Raw genomic sequence first — 18,290 nt, forward strand, 5'->3', positions numbered from 1 at the left:
ACACGGGGAATCTCACAGTAAGGTACTCAAACAGTTAAGATCCCTTTGTACACCCCTCAGAGTATAAGAGGCTGCTGCTGCCTTCAGTCAGCAAGCAGCACATCATGGAAGATCTGGGACCACAGCAACAACTTTGTGCTAGAGTCAAGCATTTGTAATATTAACAAACGAGGGGTGGGGGGAAGGCAGAGATTTTGATTTGCGAGAGGAGAATACTTGCTCAAGTCTCACATAATACATTTTCTCCCCCATCTTTATTTTCACTGTCTGATGGAACATCATTAATAGTGTGCCAGGAATGATCTACCACCTGATTCCAGAAGTCTGCTGCATTTCAAGAATCACAGGCACATTCCCTGCTCAGGAACACACAGCAGAAAAAGCGTGAAAGGTCTTATATTACAGTTTTAGAAGCCATATAAGAAACATGTAATCTTAATCTTCCCTGTTGGTAAAGTCTGTTAATCTAGTTAATCCACAGGTACGATGATATGTATCTCAACACCTAATGAAACAAGTGTATTCAGAAGCCTTTAAAGTATACAGAAAACTCAGTTCTGTCCTCTGATGCTGTTTTCAAGTTTGTTTTATTCACTCTTTTGGATGACTATAAATAAGTGTTTCCACTATGGAAAAGAAAGTTAGCACAGTACATTTTCATGACTGGGGAATGGATTTTCTGAAGACATCTTCATAAGGGCAAAAGCTTAGAAAAAACAACCTGAACGTTGAATTCAGTTCCTTATAAAGTCCCTTGTAAAAATTAAAAAAAAAAAAAGAAAAAAGGAAAAAGAAAGAAAGAAAAAGGTAAAGGAAAAACTGCAAGGCCCAGGATGATTTATTGCTTTTCTTCAGTTTTTTCCTTGGTCTCTTTCTTCTCAGATTCTTTGCTCTCTTCTTTTACAGAAAGCTCTTCTAGTTTTTCAGCAACTTTATCAGCACTATCATTTTTGTCTGTGCCTGCTAAGAGATTGATTAGGGAAAAAGGTTACATACAGGCAGTAATGGATTTCCCTGTTACAAGGGAAAGAGCAGAGAAGTGGAGGGTGAAGGGTGTGGGGAGAGGCAGCTGGTATTTACAATAAGAACAAAAGTAAAGAAATTCTCCACTGAGCACTGGAATGATTCATTCCATTTCTTTTACTTTGGTAATTACCTCAGATGTCAGAATTCAAGAAATACCACTTGCATAATTTACTCACTAAATGAGGGCCTAATCATAGTGACTGAGAAACACGTAACATTTGGTCAGCTTTGCTGTACCAGTAACAGACTCCATACAGTGTCCAGCCAAGTAAATGTCTCTAGTCCCTAGCTTCTTGCCTATCTTAATCAAAAAAACAAGTCAAGTTCCGCAGTTTGAAACTGGGGAACAGGAAGTTCTTAAGACCAAAAAATTACGATTTAAATATTTTTAAGAACACTGACTGCACACTATCTATACTTTAGAAAGACGGAAGTCTTTACATGGTGAGATGTCTTGTCACATAGGCAATTCTGTGAGGCAGTGCATTAATCTATTAAATAGAGAGAGACCTGTGAAGAAATGCTACAACTTCATACACATTAACAACTATAAAAATTAAGTATTCTACTTGTATGATTATATATTTGTGGAATTTGTGAAGAGGAACTGGAAGGAAGAAATATCACGGTAGTTGCAGTGTTCACAATTCATTTGTGTACTATAAACCAGAAATGCTTCTTTAGTAGCTTTTCTAAAAAAAGCAATGTCCCAACAGCAATTGTAACAGCCTTCTACAAGAAAGAAGGCAATCGTCACTCTCGTGAACTATTACTCTCGCAGACAGAAAAAGTACCTGAACTGAAGACTGCAGTTCAGGACAGAGTGAGTCTGCTAAAACACAATGATACTCCAGGGGGCTATAAACAAACAGCTAGAAAAAGTGGCATGGTACTACACTGAAGACTTTTAACCTTACCTTTCTTTGCTCTCTTGTCTACTTCATTCCTGCATTCTTCAAATTTTGCCTTGAATTTCTGTGCATCTGTTTCAGTAAAGATAGAATATTTTTTCATTAGCTTTACCTCCTTGCAACATTGAATACTTCCAATCTTGAGGAAAGATACCTGAGAAGTTTTGTGTAAACAAAACTTGTAGGCACATATAAAGTAAATTAGTTTAAAATCATACAAGATGCTATGCAAAATTCTTGAATCAAATCTTTGTGCAGAAGCTGTTTATTTTCTTTAGCAAGTCTATTAAAGCAGCTTATTTTGCTAATTACTTAAAACACAATGCCAGAAGGAGCTGTTTTGTAGTTATTGCAACCCCCAGCTGTCCCTAGCCTACAGGAACAAGAGTACATCAGAGACTGCTAATGTGACTGACTGTGTGGAAAATACTGAATATTAGCTTTGAACTACTATCCTTATCAGCTACATTATACCCTAAAAGACCTCCACATCCTTATGGTAACTTAGGGTTCTTAGCATCAAGAACAGAAGATAAAGCCTGTTTCATGAGTACGGCATTCAGATTCAACACCCAAAGGCCTGAACTATTCCTGACTACAATAGCTAAGGAAGCATAACTTTCGTTATGTTTTTGGTCTAAGCCACCATTTGATTTAACGGTTGTTCCAATAATGTTCCTACACAAGTAATACAAGCAACAACATACAAAAGCAGAGCAGGCAAGGTATTTTCTAACATCAGAACTATAAAGAAGGTAACGTGGTATGCCAGCTTGGTCTGACTGACCGCATGAGGTCACTGTTGCCCCACAGGAATTCAGAAGCTGAGAATCCAGAAACTAGACCAGGAAGTTATTTGTACTGATTCCTTTTCAAGCATCTCAAAAAGGAAAGATACTTGAAGGGCATGCTTAAGTCTATTCACCCGTCATCTGCTTACTCAGTACCACAAAGAGTAAACAGGCAAAGTGGACTAATCCCTCAAGGCAAAACTCTCAGTAAGCGAGGGAAAGACTTTTCAAAGATGAGCAAATAGTTACCAAACTCCTCTAATTTCATATTTGATTAAGAAAGAAGCAAGCATTAAGCAGGTGGATCAGAAAGATTTGACTAAACAATACAATGCTGGAGATCTGAGGACAAGGAAGCAACGAAGATATACTAAGGTCTTCCCAGATGTAGGCAAATCCATCTAGTTTTAAAATATACAGCCATTTTGTTAGCTACCTAGCATGTAGGGAGAAGAGGTGGCTAACACACTGAACTTGCATGGCAAATGGTAAAGCAGGAAACACAACAGCACTTTTCCTCTTTCACTTTGCTTCTTTTTTCAAGAAAAAAACCCTACTTGGATTCAATCCTAAGGAGCTGGGAAAGCTACACTGTCATTCATCCCTCCTAGCTGATCCATATGTAATTATAGACCTACATTCTGCTGTGGTAACCAGTGCAGTCACTCCAGAAATACCCAGTAACTAGTACGACAGTTGGGCCTGACTAGCACTTTTCACTGAGTGTTCCATTTAATCAAAACAAAGAAAATACTAGATACTTCATTTTAAAAAAAAATTGAAAAAATAATGAGATGTTCTGCTAATGCAGATGGACCAGAAGTCTCAGGTCAGTTGTTTCTTTGCTTCTAATGCAAAAATGTAATCTTAACCACAGTTGAGCACCTGAGGTAACTGAAAGCAAGCTGCATTTATTAATCTCTACCCCATAGCATCACTGCTTTTAGTTTTATTCTAATTGGCATTACACTTGCATGAAATAGCTTAAGTTAAAAAAAAAAAACTGCCTAGGGCAGAAAGCTCTACAAATATTACTGGTGGCCTAATTATTACACTGTTTGTCAACACATACAGTTAAGTGATTAACTGACTTCTCTCAGTTAAAGCAGTAATTAGCTAACACTACCATGCAGTGGAAAGATATAGCGTATGTACAGCAGTGGTTTACAGTACTATCTAGACATGCAGCGTAACATAATAGTATACAATCCATGTAAGTTCAGTGCCAGTCCACTCACTCTCTGCATTTAAAAATCTGATTGCCAGAAGTTCAGGCTTGGGGCTTTCATCTGCAAAGTCAGCATGTGTGTTCCAGACCCATGCCCTGTCGCTCCCAGCATTAGGCTTCAGCTCCATTAAGGGTGTGACTGAAAAGAAAGCATTAGAAGATGTACACAGCACAATAGTAAATGTTTTCCACACCATCCCCCATAAATCTTAACAACAGCTGACTGCAATGGTTACGTACTTTACACAGAATTACTTTTGGATAAACAGAAGACAATGGTGCCCATATATATTTTTCCTTACATCCTCAAATAAAATGATGCCAGACCACTACCCTATAAAAGAATGCTAGATTCCCTATTGTTTAGAAGCTGAGAGTTTGATTCAATTCTTGTTTAAAACACATGATTTGACACTAAGAGAGATGCAGTCACTAAGCACAACTCTGAAGAACAGTCAAATGGTTTAGGAGGAAAAGGCATCCAGACAAAGAGCACGCTAAAAATACTACTACTACAAAAATTGTTTTAAGAAAGCATTATTCCTACAATTAGTCATCAAATTTGGTTCATTTTTCTCCCACCAGTTTAAAGCACTATTACAAGGTTATTACAGAATTCTGCAATGCTGCCACATGTACACAGCATATTTTCGATCCATTTGTTCCTTCCCAGTAAATGGAGCCCTTTCCCTCTGAAACACTATAATTATTTCACCTGACTGATTGGAGAAGTTGGAATGTTACTTCTCACACTACTCTAAGACTTTTTGTATTGCACACATGAAGAATTTAAGCAGGGCTGGTTTTTTTCTCCCTGACCTCTGGGTCCCTTGTTTAGTTCGGGAGAAATCTGAAGAGTCTACTCACTTTCTTGTACGTTTTAAATTTAGAAATCAAATTACATTTTCTTTCATTTAATGTTTTGCAGAGTCCTTTTGTCTGCCTGTGAGTCGGCATAAATTCAAGAAATCTACACTAAAAGCAGGTTTCCCAGAAAAAAAAAAAAAAACACTATAAGTTTATCAATTCTGTTTTGCATATGTGCAACATTTATTTACCTAAACAAAAGGTTTATTCTTATTAGTTGGTGACTACACTGCTTTCATATTTGCCATTTCATTTACTAAACAGGAACACCTGTGTCGTCTGAATCCTCTGACTTTTAAAGAAATCTACCCAAAGAAAATAAGCATTATTGCTTCTGATTTCAGATTTATATTAAGCTACTTCAAACAAGTTATTTCAAGTTATCTAAATGTAGTTGAACTCCGCAGAACACTATACACTCTTCATATAAAAACCTGAGTATTACCAAAGCAAGTAACAAAGCATTACCAAATTAGTCTACTTGTTGCTAGTTATGTTGACTTTCAAATCTGTCTTGCTCTTTCATGTTTATTTTTATTCAAAAAGGCTCAAAGGAACAAACCTCTCCTGCTCCATCAGCTCTGAATACACATTCTTTTTGAATGAGTGAGCTGAATATACCACGTTCATTTCAGTTTAATTTACACACAGAGAAAGGCACTCACAGATTAGTTTAGCATCTCAGTATCTGTTTTCTTATGATTAAGCAACAGCTTCTACCAATTCAAAGATTTACCTCAAAGTAGAAAATTATTACGCGATTGCTTATTTCTCATTCTTTTATGAAGACAAGCCATGATACATTAACTTCTTATACCAAACAGTATTAAGGCCTAAATTTTCTACACTCTGTTAAACATCACACGAGCAGCAATCACATGTCTGTCTATCCCAGTTAAATTTTAAAGTGCCTTCAGAACACTTATCAGAGTCTGAAGTAAAAAAACCCACAACTTTAAGACTCAGCCCTGCAGTCAATCACCAAAACCAACTACAGCTTTTCCATAAGCACTCATTGTTTTTGATGCTTGTAGCCTTGTGTGCAGAGCAAGACAACTATATTTACAGTCTAATATATAACTGATGCCTGTTTAAAGACTCCCTAGGCTGCTACTAAAAAGCCACTGAGCTCTAAATCTACAATGTACAATTCTACAAGCTTATTTTTTTAAAAACAAAAATAAGTAGTATAGCAACGTATAACATACTATAATGGTTTGCACAGATTTTTAGGGTTTTGTCCCTCCTCATGAGGAGGCGAATTGTTCCCTTCTCCTTGTGTTTCAGAAGTTTTACATCACCAGTTCCTCGTTCTTTCCATTCTGGAAGGTCATTCTCAGATGCAAATCTGAATAGCTTTGCTCGCCTTGAAGAACAGAGAATTTAAGAAGTTAGCCTGCATGTAGAAACATTTATTGAAACAGCATACACGACTGAACAGTACAGTTGTTTAGGTTTTTTTTTAAAGACACACAAGAAAGAAAACAATTCCTTTTGTAAGGTTCCCTGTTCTACTTCAGCATACAAATTTAAAAAATTTAATAACAAACTACTAGGAATTATGTAATCACTATACTAAAATTCAATAGGTTCTGGACACACATTTGGGGGATGATAAACTATTTGGTCTAGGCAACCTTTTAAATTAAGGTAGCTAATTACAGGTTTTGCTTTAGCTAGAGTTCCTATATTATGAATACAACTGCTGCCTCTAACCAGCAGTATTTATTAATTCAAGAAGTTGAGCAGCTTGAGGCAAAGTCAAGAGTCTTGTATAATTCCAAGACCAATGTTTGATCAACTGTTAACAAAGTGCCTCACCCTCTAGAGTCACTCATTTCCTTTTAACTCCAAAAACCTAGCTGTTGCTATTCTCAAATCAGGAATAAAGGAAGCTTAGTGCTGCAGTGCATCAGAACATCAGTCTTTAATCTTCCAAGATGCCAGTGTGCCAAAAGAGAAACACGAGTTGTTTGGGACATTAGTCAAAACTGACCCAAGAGACAGTCTGAGCTCTGCTAGTGCTCAGAGCCTTAAGACACTGCTATAGGAAAGGAAGCACCCGCTCACACTACAGGATATATACAAAAAATATACTTTTCTATAAAAAAGCAAGGGATAGGGACTTGTAATAAGCCAGGTTCTTCATGAGAAGGTGTCAGATGTTGGAGCAAGCTACTCTAACAAATGCTCTGATGCAGATAAACTATTTTGTTCCAAACCAAGTCCATCCTTCCAAGTCCCACTGGCATTCAGTAGGTGGTTCCCCTAAGTTTAGCGATCAGAGCAACCAGCATTCAAAAAAAAAAGGATTCCTTTTTCTCCTTCACCCCTTTGTAGGCATAAAAATGAACCCACAGAGCACTGGAACTTACGCTTTTTAACTAAGAGCTTTTGAATTAAAAATTTCTTCTTTCCATCCGATTCTGCACATCATGTGTGCAGGGAGGCCTAGCAGTCAGAGATCTCACCAGGCTACTTGTCAGAAACTAAGCATCGCTTTAGTTTTCACCAGAATCTGTGTAAGGAGAACTCAAATCTCTCTTCCAAATGAGCAATACCCTTCTGCGATTAAGTAAAAGCAGTATTTTTTTAAACCTATTTAAAGCAAACATATCATGGATCAAATTCAAAACACTTCTTAAGCTTTTAGCCTACGTGTTTCTTCAGGCAGATCATACATCTTAAGCAACAAATCAACCAAATTTAAGGATAAAACTATGTTTAAGACAACCGAAAGGTACTGCCACAAATGCTCCAATACTGTTCACGTCTATTGCTTTTATTGTTTCAGTGTATCACACATCATCCTTTACAACTATGGATGCACAGCAGCAACACTACATATATGTCTCATTTTTTACCCCAAGACACTTGTTCTATACTGCCATCATACAATTTCAAACCTCTAATTATTATCCAAGTTAATGCTTTCTTTTAGGCTAAACAATAGCAAATCCAGATTCATAATATCAGCTCCCTTCTGCTGTTCCAGACTTCAGAGTTCCTTGGGGTGTTTTTTATCAGTCATACCCCTACTCAATCTCTGCCACCACAGTAAATACCAACAAGCCAGATTACCACTTCGTACACAGAGATTCCTAGCAAGTTATCTAACTTTTTATAAACATATTCAAGTTTAACCTCAATAAACATTTAGATAATATACAGAAACATTCTACTTGCATCTTAAAGAGTTCTTCCTCATCCTCTTCCAGAGTTTTTATTTCTTGCTCAGGAAGGGAAACTATGGGCTCAAACTGAGGATCATGGTTAGAATCATCTGCATTTTCAGTAGAAGTATCATGCTCCTCATGTGCTTCCTGGAGAGAAAAAAAATATAAAAAATAAAAATAAAAACCACAAAACTTGCTACATACTTAAAATCTTGTATCTATGTTTAAAATTAAAACATTTATGTCTATTCAGCAATTATATCTTAGTAACTGAAATACCGTGTAACAATAAAGAATAATTATTATAGCCAAAACCAAATGGCTTTAAAATCAACATACCAAGGAAAAAAAAAAAAAAAGGAGCTCTTGTAGAGCTAGATGTTTTAGTCCTACCACTCATGAATCGTGCAGAGGCTTGGCCTTGGAGCAATACCTCTTGGTTACAGAAAAATAATTTCTTCAGCTATTTTTTCCTATATAATGTATTTTATGCCACTAAAGCACTACTATTTCTTAGTGGCTAATGACCTAACGTTAATGGGAAAAAAAACCCACAAAATGGGTAAATTGCCAAAATACGACTTCTTATTTAGTTATTTAGAAATCTGCCGTAACATTCATTAAGCTTAAGAATTGTTTTTAGTATGTGACAAGTAAGTAAATGATAAACATCTCTAATACTTCATATACATGCACTGCTAAGAAGCATTAAAGTAGAGAAGCCTAGAAGGGAGATTCATCTGCAAGTTTAATGAGGCCACAAACAGCTATCTCAGGTCAAGGGATCTGAACTGAGACAGGTTTTTTTTGTTGTTGTTGTTTGAATAACAGAGAAAGAAAAAACGGTCTATACATCGAAGACTCTTAAATCTCATTTTCACTTTACAGATGGAAGACTCCACTCCTACAGGCTCTATTTAGAATAACCTTTACAGAGCAGGTACACACTAACGAAGCTGTCTATTTTTACTAAATACTGGGAAAAAAAAAAAAGGGTTAAGGGGGAATTAGGTAAGAAATGTTATAAAATAAATTGTGGCTACATCAGCAATATCACACCAGCTATCATTATTTTTGTGTCCCCAGAATTCCAGCATGTAAGAAAAAAGCGAGAAAGACATTAAGTCACATCTGTTTTCAAGAAACAGGAAAAGAAACATTGGCAAACTTTTACATATTGTCTCCTCCAGGAGTAAGCAGCACATCCCGTATCTTATCATCCGTCCTGCGCCTGACCAATTAATTACAGAAGCCATAATAAATGCGGAGTTCACAATAGCCACACACGAGAGAAAGCAGATCCCGTTATCACGATATGAGCCCGCGATACAGAGCACGTGGGGCTCTGCTCCCGCCGGGCCGCGGCACGAAAGGCTCGGTCAGCCGGGCTGGGGGAAGGGCGGGGAGGAGAAGAAAGGAGGGAAGCGGGGAGCGGGACGGCCCGGCATCGCCGGGGGGGCAGCCAGCGCCACGGCACCCGCGGGAGGCTCCGGCCTCCTCAGGCCGGGAAGGGAGGCCGCGGGCCGCTTCGGCCTGGCCGAGGGACAGGCCCCAGCAGCCACACGTGCCCGGGCTTCCTCAAACGGCCGGGCGCCCTCGGCCCCACCGCGCCGGGCCCTCCGACAAGGCCCAAGGCTCCTCCGCCCCGGACCTGGGCCTCACCTAGCCGCGGGCCCCCCGCCCGCCTCAGCCCGGACGCCCCACGTAACCCCCCACCACCAGGCCCTCAGGCCTCTTCCTCCCCCCCGTGCCCCCACCTGTTTCCGTTACCCGCCCGCCTGCCCACCTCCCATCTCACGGCCCGTCCGGCCCGTCGCAGCTCGCCCCGCGGCGCCGCTCCCCTCACCTTGGTGTCCGCCATGGGGCCGGACTCGCTCCGCTTCGCTCGCGCCGCCGCCTGCCCGCCGCTCTTCCTGCCGCGCGCCCCCGCCCCTCCCGCCTTTACCTCATTCCCGCAGCCCGCGCCGCCGCCGCCACCGCGAGGCACGATGGGAAACACCCACTTTCCCTCAGCTCCCGCCCCGCCCCCGCCCCGCCGCGGCCGCCACCGGCACCGAGACGGCCCCGCCACCGGCCCGCGCCGCCGGGCACCGGTCCTGGTCCCGGCCTCTCCTGCCCTCGGTGAAGGCTTTTTTGTTGTTGTTGTTGCTGCCTTTTCCCAAGGTGCTTCCCATCAGCCCTCGCGGCATGGCGGCGGCCACCCCGTGTCCCGACCCAAGATGGCGCCCACGTGCGTGACGGACGGGGAGCAGCGTTTTAGTAGCTGTTATTATTACCTTTAAGCGACGCAGCTGACCCCGCACGCAAGGAACGGTAGCGGTGAGGGGCAGGCATTTTTAAAACAATATATATCGTTTCTTCCCCTCATCTTTTTGCAGCGGTCAGTCGGGGACGCCAGGCGGGGCCAGGGTTGACCTGGTGTCCGGGCTGAGGGGGGCTGGTGGGAGCATGGCGGAGGAAGGTGATCCCAGCGGGCCCGACCACCTGGCGGCTCCTGTGCCGGAGGGTGAGGATAGGGCTGAGGCGGGGAGCAAGGCCGATGGAGGAGGGGGCGGCCCCGCGGCCTCCCCCGACGTGTACGGATACATTAAGGGAGACTTGTTTACCTCTGAGATCTATAAAGTAGAAATACAAAACCTTCCCAAATACATCGGTTTTAATGACGTGAAAAAGTTCCTTGCCAAATACGGGCTCAATCCTCACAAGATAAAACTTTTTGGGAAGCAGACATTCGCGTTTGTGACATTTAAGAGTGAGGAGGAGAGGGACAAGGCCATGAAAGTCCTCCATGGGGTTTTGTGGAAGAGCCGGCACCTGAGCGTGAGGCTTGCCAAGCCGAAGGCTGACCCGATTGCAAAAAAAAGGAAGAAAGAAGAGGAGACGGAGCAGGGAGAGGCAAAGCGTCTGGCTCCTTCCAACACCAGTGGAGAGGAGCCTCTGAGCAAGCAAATCGCAGATGTTGTGACCCCACTGTGGAACGTGCCCTACGAAGAGCAGCTAGCCAAAAAGAAGCAGGAATGTGAGCAAGTGCTGCAGAAGCTGACAAAGTAATGCCTGTTTGTAAAGCTACCGTAATGTTTACAAGTCTTGACCATATGTTGGGATATAGCTAAATTTGCAAAAATAGATATCTCTCAAATAAAGTAAGTTAGAGGTAGGTCAAAACCCAAATCCCCCAACAAAGGAAATAAAAGATAATCTGTGATGCTAGGACCAAAAAAATGTTGCAGCTGACAAAACTTGCTGTTGCTGTTCTCGGTCAGCCTGGAGAGATTGCTAAATGAAGGGGCATTGTGTTAAGGTTTGTTGTTCACAGGCCTAAGCAGAAGGATGTTTATGCCCTTAAAGTTTAAAAAAAAAAAAGGCACTGTCAAATGGCATAAGAGGTAGTGAATCTGTAGAGATGATAAATTGCTATTAGGATTTTCTGTTTTAAAATCCCCTCAAATTTTTATGCCTGATCTGTGTAGATCAAAGTATCACTCTATCTCTTGCCTCACTCACTTATGTAGATAAAATTAGCATTCTTTTCACATATGGGTACATTGATAAGTCTAGTGCATACTTTTATATCTATATTTAACTCTTATTTTTCAGGTTACAGCTCTGAGAAAGTTGGAGGGGGTTTGCCTGTTAAAAAATTCTTCTGGAAGAAATATTCTTCATCTGATAATCTGACACTTTTTCATGCCCTATACAAAAAAAAAAGAAAAAAAAAGTCTGTGCAGCTGTTTACCTCAGTTTTTCTAAATGTGTACTTTACAATTTTTGTTTCTGATTTGGACAGGGAAATAGGAAACAACAACAGAGCGTTATTGCCTTGGTTGTTCCTGCAGAAGCAGAAGTATAATAAATTGTGTTGCCCAGTAGAGGGAGTGAAAGCATCACCGTTACAGGTAACGTAATCCTAGGTAAAGTATGGAACGGGGATAATGAGTTTAAGGTTAATTTAGTTATTTCATCTTAAGAGACAGTGGATATACTAAGTATTCGACGACTTCTTTTAATGAATGATTTTTATTTTAATGAATGAATTTTAGACATTGTTGCCTTTCATGTAAATATTGTGTGGAAATATTTAAAGGAAGCAGAATAATGGTTACAGTTAAATGGATATTCTAACTTTAATATGCTGTCCCTGCAAGCTTGTTTTGTCAGCTAATACAAATATTTTTCAACAGAGGCAATATTTTGCTCTTTAACTAACAAGACTTACTAATACTTTATTGCTGTTAGTTCTCATGCATCAAAATCCATGAATATCTGCCGTATGAACCAAATGTCCTGTGTCCATTTGCAAATACGTTTAACTATATGAGGGTTGTTTCAGGAGAAGCTTGGCATGTACAAATAAGTGCTATGTAAATATCTTACATAACTTTATTTTAAATCTAGACCGAATATCGCAACAAATGTGAGTTCTTGATTGGGATTGGTGTAAATCAAGAAGACAAAACTGTGGGTTGTCGTCTTGGCAAATATAAGGGTGGTACATGTGCTGTAGTGGAGCCATTTGATACTATTCACATTCCTGCTATTGCCAAAAAAGTAGTAAAAGCTTTCCAAGACTACATAAGGTGAGCATAAGTAAAATGAGTTATCCGTAAAGGTTTTGATATCTTAATCAAAAATATTTATAAAATTAAGTATTACGAAAAGCTTAGCGTTTGTTCTGAGCTTTAAGACCTACGATATACCAGTCTCAATTTTCAGCCATTCTTTGACGTTTATGTCTTGTGTCTAAATCACTGGGTATTTCTCCCTTGCTCTCGCTCAGCTGTTCTGAGGTGGAGGGACAGATACCAGCTGAACACAGCTTTATTGCAAGCAGTGGGACGTATAAGTCTACAATAAAAAGTGTCTGTTATTTGAGATCTTCTTCCACTAATTGTAAGGAAATACTCAGAAAAAGGCTTTTTAAGAGATTTAAGAGAGGACTTTGAATAACAAAGTTCAGTTGCTTCCTTGGATGAGGAGAAGAGTCATCCTACAACAAGGAATAAAACAAAAGTTGTAAATTTAAGTAGCAATGCTTTTTAGAAAAATGAGTGGTTTCTTTTAAAAGCAATTAAATCCTCAAAAATTGAAACCTCAGAAGAATCACAAAGATGGAAAGTTTGAACTTGATATGAAGCGCAGAAGCCAATGAAGGCATTATAAAACGTTGTGTCATTCTCTGCATCCAGTGAGAAGCTGCCTATATCCTATCTATAATTTTGTATGGATTAAAATGGGTAAGAGGATTGCGTGAAGTAGGGACACGTTATTTTGCACTAGAAGATAGGATCCGTTCATCAGTCTCTCTTTTTCTTTTTTCTTAATTAAGATGTGGAAGTCATTCTTTTCTTGACAAATCAATGTAGCCTCTGTACTTAACATTTTTCATCACTTTGCATGATGAGCTGCTTTTGTTTCAAACTATTGAATGTTATGCAAAAACTAGTTCTCTGTTAAGTAACTGAGCTTCTGAAAATTGCAGGTCAACTCCTTACACAGTTTACAGCCCAGAAACCTATGAAGGTCACTGGAAACAGCTCACAGTCCGTACCAGCAGGAACGGCCACATTATGGCAATCGTTTATTTTAATCCTCAGGTATTTAAGTTGATATATAATGCACAGCACAGACACGCAGCTTTAAAATTGCATAGATTTGATTTTACGAATAGCGCATGCAAAAGAGAAATAGAATAATTACTTGCTGTAGTTTACCTTGCGTTACTCTTCTTCTATTTAGTCTGATCGGTGCAAATGAACGAGTAATTAATATGCTTATAGAAGGCATACACTAAATCATATCTTTAAGTCACTAAGATTATTATTCTCCCTTCTTTCAAATGAAACATTTAGAAATTAAGTAAAGAGGAGCTAGCTGACCTGAAAATCTCTCTGGCAAAATACTTCACAGAAGGGATGGGAAAGAGCAGTGGTGTTACCTCTCTGTACTTCGTGGAAGAAGGACAGAGGTGAGGGAGTTGACTTTGCTTTGGGGGATTTTGCTGGTGGATGGATTTTTGGTGATTGCAACAGAAAAGTAGGTAGCACTTCCGCACCATTATTTTGTCTATTTCATAAAAATATCAGCAACATTCCTAATTTGTTGAACAGTTATTTACCTTTTCCACAAGAGACTCCTGAAATTTCCTGTTCTCCTGTACTGTTCACTGGATAAAGGCAGGGAGAGTATCACGGGTGAACCCACTACTAGTTGCTGGCTGTCAAGCTGTAGAAGCATTTCCTGCAGTAGATGAACATTTATTATTATCAACAAGTAACTTCTGCCTCCTTTCTTCCATATTTTATGTGATTTTTTTAATCTCCCCATCCTCTTCCACAGAGCACAAGGCTCTCACTGTCCTCATGTAGAGACAGTGTTGGTCCTACTGCTTACATCAATGCAACAATAGTAGTAGATAGTTTCTAAAGTGATATGATAACTGTTGGCCCACCATAAATTACTGCTTAGTCTGTAGTACTGCAATTTTCAAGATGACTACAGCCTTGGTAAAATGCGTAACAAACACGTTGGTTGTCTGTTTTTTATTTTTCCTCCCCATGCCTTGCCCCCTTTCCTCCCCAGGAAATCTCCCAATCTAGAAGACTTGCCTTTGGAGCACGTGGCTGGTGATAAGTACATATATGAAGAGCTGCTTGGCCTAAAATTTAGAATTTCTCCTCATGCATTTTTTCAAGTAAGGACGATATGAAGTTGCTAATTTTACTGGATTTACATTAATGCCCTTAAGCTTGGCTAATGCTGTGTAACAAGATGTTATATACCTAGAGATTTAATCTGTTACATACTTGGTGCGATTAAATACCTTTGAGTGTTACGTTTGACTGTAAAAACAGTGAATGAGTGTAAACTTGATGGGGACATGTTGAAGACAACTTTTATTTTGTTTTTACTAGTTTAGTATCACTTGCTTCCCATTGAATGGCAGCCTTTATGTATACAGAACATGCAATATGTAGTTCAGGAATCCTGGTAGTACTAATTTTTGTTTGTTTTTCTAAAACTTATTTCTTCCCTTCCAACACTTTAAAGCCACAGCAGGCAGCCGGTATCATTGAAATGGAAAGTATTGTAATAGGAAGGAAGTATATTATCATTGTAAATACTTTGAAGCTAAACTGTATTTTCTGCTATTTGCCACAGATTCTAGGCTACGTTTTTTTCCCTGCATAGTGTGTTTTGCTTGCTCTTTAAGACAAAGAATATGCTTGCTCTAGAGGTACTGGTTTAGAAAGCTTATCGTACACTGCTTGCTTAACCATAACGTGTAATTAAAGCAGTATTACAGACAAGGTTAAAATAAAGCTTGCCGAGCGTACAGTCACAGTTATATTCTCCTGGTTTTGAATACTTACTACTTCCTGTTCAAGGAGAGGAAGCATTTTTAAAGTCTGGACTTCACTTTATAGCTTAGCATTTTGCTTACTTATTTTGCTCGTTGTCTCCTCTAGCTTCCAAACTTTGTTTTTAGGTACTGTAGAGCATGTTTTTGCCAGAACATAGATAACAAAACATTATTTCTCAGAGAGAACTGAGTGAGACTTTAGCAGTGGAATGGTGAGCTCTTAATACATGCAAGACGAGGTCAGTTATATGTGATTTTAACTTACATGTGAAGTTGACTTGTTTCTTAGAAACAAGAAAACATGCTTTCCTAAAACTCACTAAAACACATTTGCTATTTGTGAAGAAGTAGACCTATTTGACACGTAATTTCACAGGTAAACACCCAAGCTGCGGAAGTTCTGTATACCACCATCGGGGAGTGGGCGCAGCTGAGCCCAGAGAGCACCGTACTCGACATCTGCTGTGGTACAGGAACCATTGGGATTTCTTTGGCGAAGGTGAGCGAGTAACTTCTCCTCCTGGATATAATCTACTCTTAACAGATGTAGATCTTTAGTTGTGCTTACAACGAAAGAAAATACTTGATGTACTTGAAATGAAACACATTATATCTTAATTTTTTCAATTAATTTCTAATTAAATTGCCTGCAGTTTTACCGGATCATCATGAAAGCTCACCCTTGTATCGAGGAGCCTAAATTATTTTGAAACTAATTCAGTCAAAAGAGGAAGTAGTTCTGTAGGATAGCCAAAATTTACTAGAAGCTACCCACTTAGTGATGAATAACCAACATTTCTTATATCAATTTTAGAGCAGAGCCTGCTAGACCATATAAGGAAGTCTGCCCCCCGCCAAAAAAAAGTTGCCAGTGTAACTGGAGTCTTGTTACATGCAGGTTGGGATAACTGGTGTTCATCCCACAGTTTCAGTCTAAGAAGTCCTGCTTTATTTGCACAGGTCCTTTCTCTGCCCTTTTTCTGGCTGCAAGGCAATAATTCTCTGAGCAGGTACTTAGTCAGTGTTCGTGACTAGTAATCAATTGCTGATGCTATGTATAATGGTTAAATTTACATTTACATACCACAGATGCATCTTTTTCCCTTGATTCCATAGAAAGTAAAGAAAGTGATTGGAATTGAACTCTGCCAAGAAGCTGTGCAGGATGCCAAAGTGAATGCCCAGATTAATGGTTAGTTAAGCTAAAATGCTAAGATCGTTGTTTGTTAAGTATAATAGCTGTATAGCTAGTTCCTCTTTACATTATCTAAGCAGCTTGGAATTACATGTTGTTGATAGTAATCTTGTCCATTGTAAACATTTAATCTCTCTTGAAAACAAATACCACGTAAATCTGTGAGATCAATTTTCCTGTTGACTAACAGGTAGCTTTTTTTTTTTTTCAAAAATAAAACGTTTCAGTGTAAAAGTGAGATGATAAATTATTAACAGTAGCTATTTTCTGGTGGGGTTTTGCTTTCAGATAATGGAAGATGCTCAAGTTACTGTTGTTTAAATAATCTGAAAGACCAGTGATTGTTTAAATTACACTGATTTCAGGGTAGACTAAACAATTTGTAGTTTTTTAATATCTGAGTGTACTGAAAGATGCTTTGACTAGATAAGTGCTCTGATAACATCTTTTCATTTTTCTTATAGAACTGAATAATATTGAATTTCATTGTGGGAAGGCTGAAGATGTTGTTCCTTCCCTAATTAACATATTAGCACCGCAGAACCCAATTACAATTGTAGATCCGCCACGAGCAGGACTGCGTAAGTTTGCTTTTCTTTTCAGTCTGTTGTTCTTACTGGTGTTTGGTGGTGAACCTCAGCGAGCACCAACGGGATAAATTAAGCAGGAGAGTTCAGGCATAGCTGGAAGCAGGAGGGTAGTGCAGTTGTGTAGTTCACCCTGGCGTATAATCTGGCATGTTTCTGCAAGTCCGTTGGTACGCACAGAACTAGTGAACAGTTGTCTTGGTTTTGGTCACCTAGATTCGAAGGTAATTCTTGCCATTAGAAGAGCCGAACATCTGAAGAAGCTCATCTATGTATCCTGCAATCCCAGAGCTGCAATGAATAACTTTGTGGAGTGAGTATTTCTTGGATTAAGTTAACTAAGTAAATGTGGTAAGAAGAAAAATATGCCCTTCTTGGGAAGGGGGACAGTTGCTGAATTTTTATTCTTTAAGCTGTATTTCACCAGAAATAGCTGACAGCTGCTACACAGCAAGCTTGGAACTGTATTACCCAATGTGCAAGTAATAATGGAAATACAAGGGGTGGTGAATAACCCTATCATAGAGCTGAGGTTTGGGGAAGAAAAGCCTCTCTTGGAAGAGTGGCAGCAATGAACAGTATACTGAAGTGTTCATGCCATTCTTCCTCCCCTTTCCCATCAAGCCTTTGCCGGGCCCCTTCCAACAGAGTGAAAGGCGCTGCCTTCCGCCCCGTCAAAGCAGTGGCTGTGGATCTCTTCCCTCAGACCAGGCACTGCGAGTTACTGATATTCTTCGAAAGGGTCGACTATGCAAATGGGAGCTCCACTGAAGCAGCACCTGATGCCGCTCAAGTCACAACAGCAGGATACGACTCCGTGTGCATGGATGGCACCGACCCACCTCACAGTGATGGGAACCAGGCGACTTCTGTATGTGTAGATCCTGCGTTTGAAGAGCAGGAATCAACTTAACTCCTGGGAGATGCTCTCCAGAAACTACTGTTGCTTGTTAGCAGCTTCAGTAACACTGTTTCTGTAACATCCAGGTAATAAATCTCTGTACAACAGAGTAGTGGCAAGGCTTCCAAGTTATTTCATCATTTGAGTTACATTTCATTAGGTACTATACTATAAGGCCAAATCCTGCTTTCCTGCTCCTGCCCTCAGGGCAGTAATATAAATGGCAGCCTCGCTCTTTAAACAGTTGA

At 39.8% G+C, this 18,290-nt stretch overlaps 2 protein-coding genes and 1 non-coding gene across 3 annotated transcripts; 1 reads left to right on the forward strand and 2 right to left on the reverse strand.

The window, feature by feature from the left end:
- Window positions 1-568: 568 nt before the first annotated feature.
- Window positions 569-9,995, reverse strand: RANBP1 (RAN binding protein 1). Its single transcript, XM_063351236.1, has 6 exons — window positions 9,846-9,995; window positions 8,010-8,146; window positions 6,032-6,189; window positions 3,967-4,095; window positions 1,944-2,009; window positions 569-963 (listed from the first exon to the last, which is right to left on the reverse strand). Exons 1-6 carry the CDS (start codon window positions 9,858-9,860, stop codon window positions 839-841), a joined length of 630 nt encoding a protein of 209 aa, XP_063207306.1. The 5' UTR covers window positions 9,861-9,995; the 3' UTR covers window positions 569-838.
- Window positions 1,727-1,859, reverse strand: LOC134523124 (small nucleolar RNA SNORA77). The gene has a single exon (XR_010073226.1). It is a non-coding gene; the product is annotated as a small nucleolar RNA SNORA77 (small nucleolar RNA).
- Window positions 9,996-10,039: 44 nt separating the features above from the next.
- On the forward strand, window positions 10,040-18,151 carry TRMT2A (tRNA methyltransferase 2 homolog A). The gene is made up of 11 exons (XM_063351235.1): window positions 10,040-11,046; window positions 11,787-11,895; window positions 12,395-12,576; window positions 13,479-13,593; window positions 13,849-13,964; window positions 14,579-14,690; window positions 15,736-15,858; window positions 16,476-16,551; window positions 17,019-17,135; window positions 17,358-17,454; window positions 17,766-18,151. The coding sequence occupies exons 1-11, from the start codon at window positions 10,448-10,450 to the stop codon at window positions 18,052-18,054; spliced, it is 1,935 nt and encodes a 644-aa protein (XP_063207305.1). The 5' UTR covers window positions 10,040-10,447; the 3' UTR covers window positions 18,055-18,151.
- Window positions 18,152-18,290: the final 139 nt, after the last annotated feature.

The sequence above is a fragment of the Chroicocephalus ridibundus genome, chromosome 13 (assembly GCF_963924245.1).
Source record: "Chroicocephalus ridibundus chromosome 13, bChrRid1.1, whole genome shotgun sequence".
NCBI classification, from domain to species: Eukaryota; Metazoa; Chordata; class Aves; order Charadriiformes; family Laridae; genus Chroicocephalus; species Chroicocephalus ridibundus.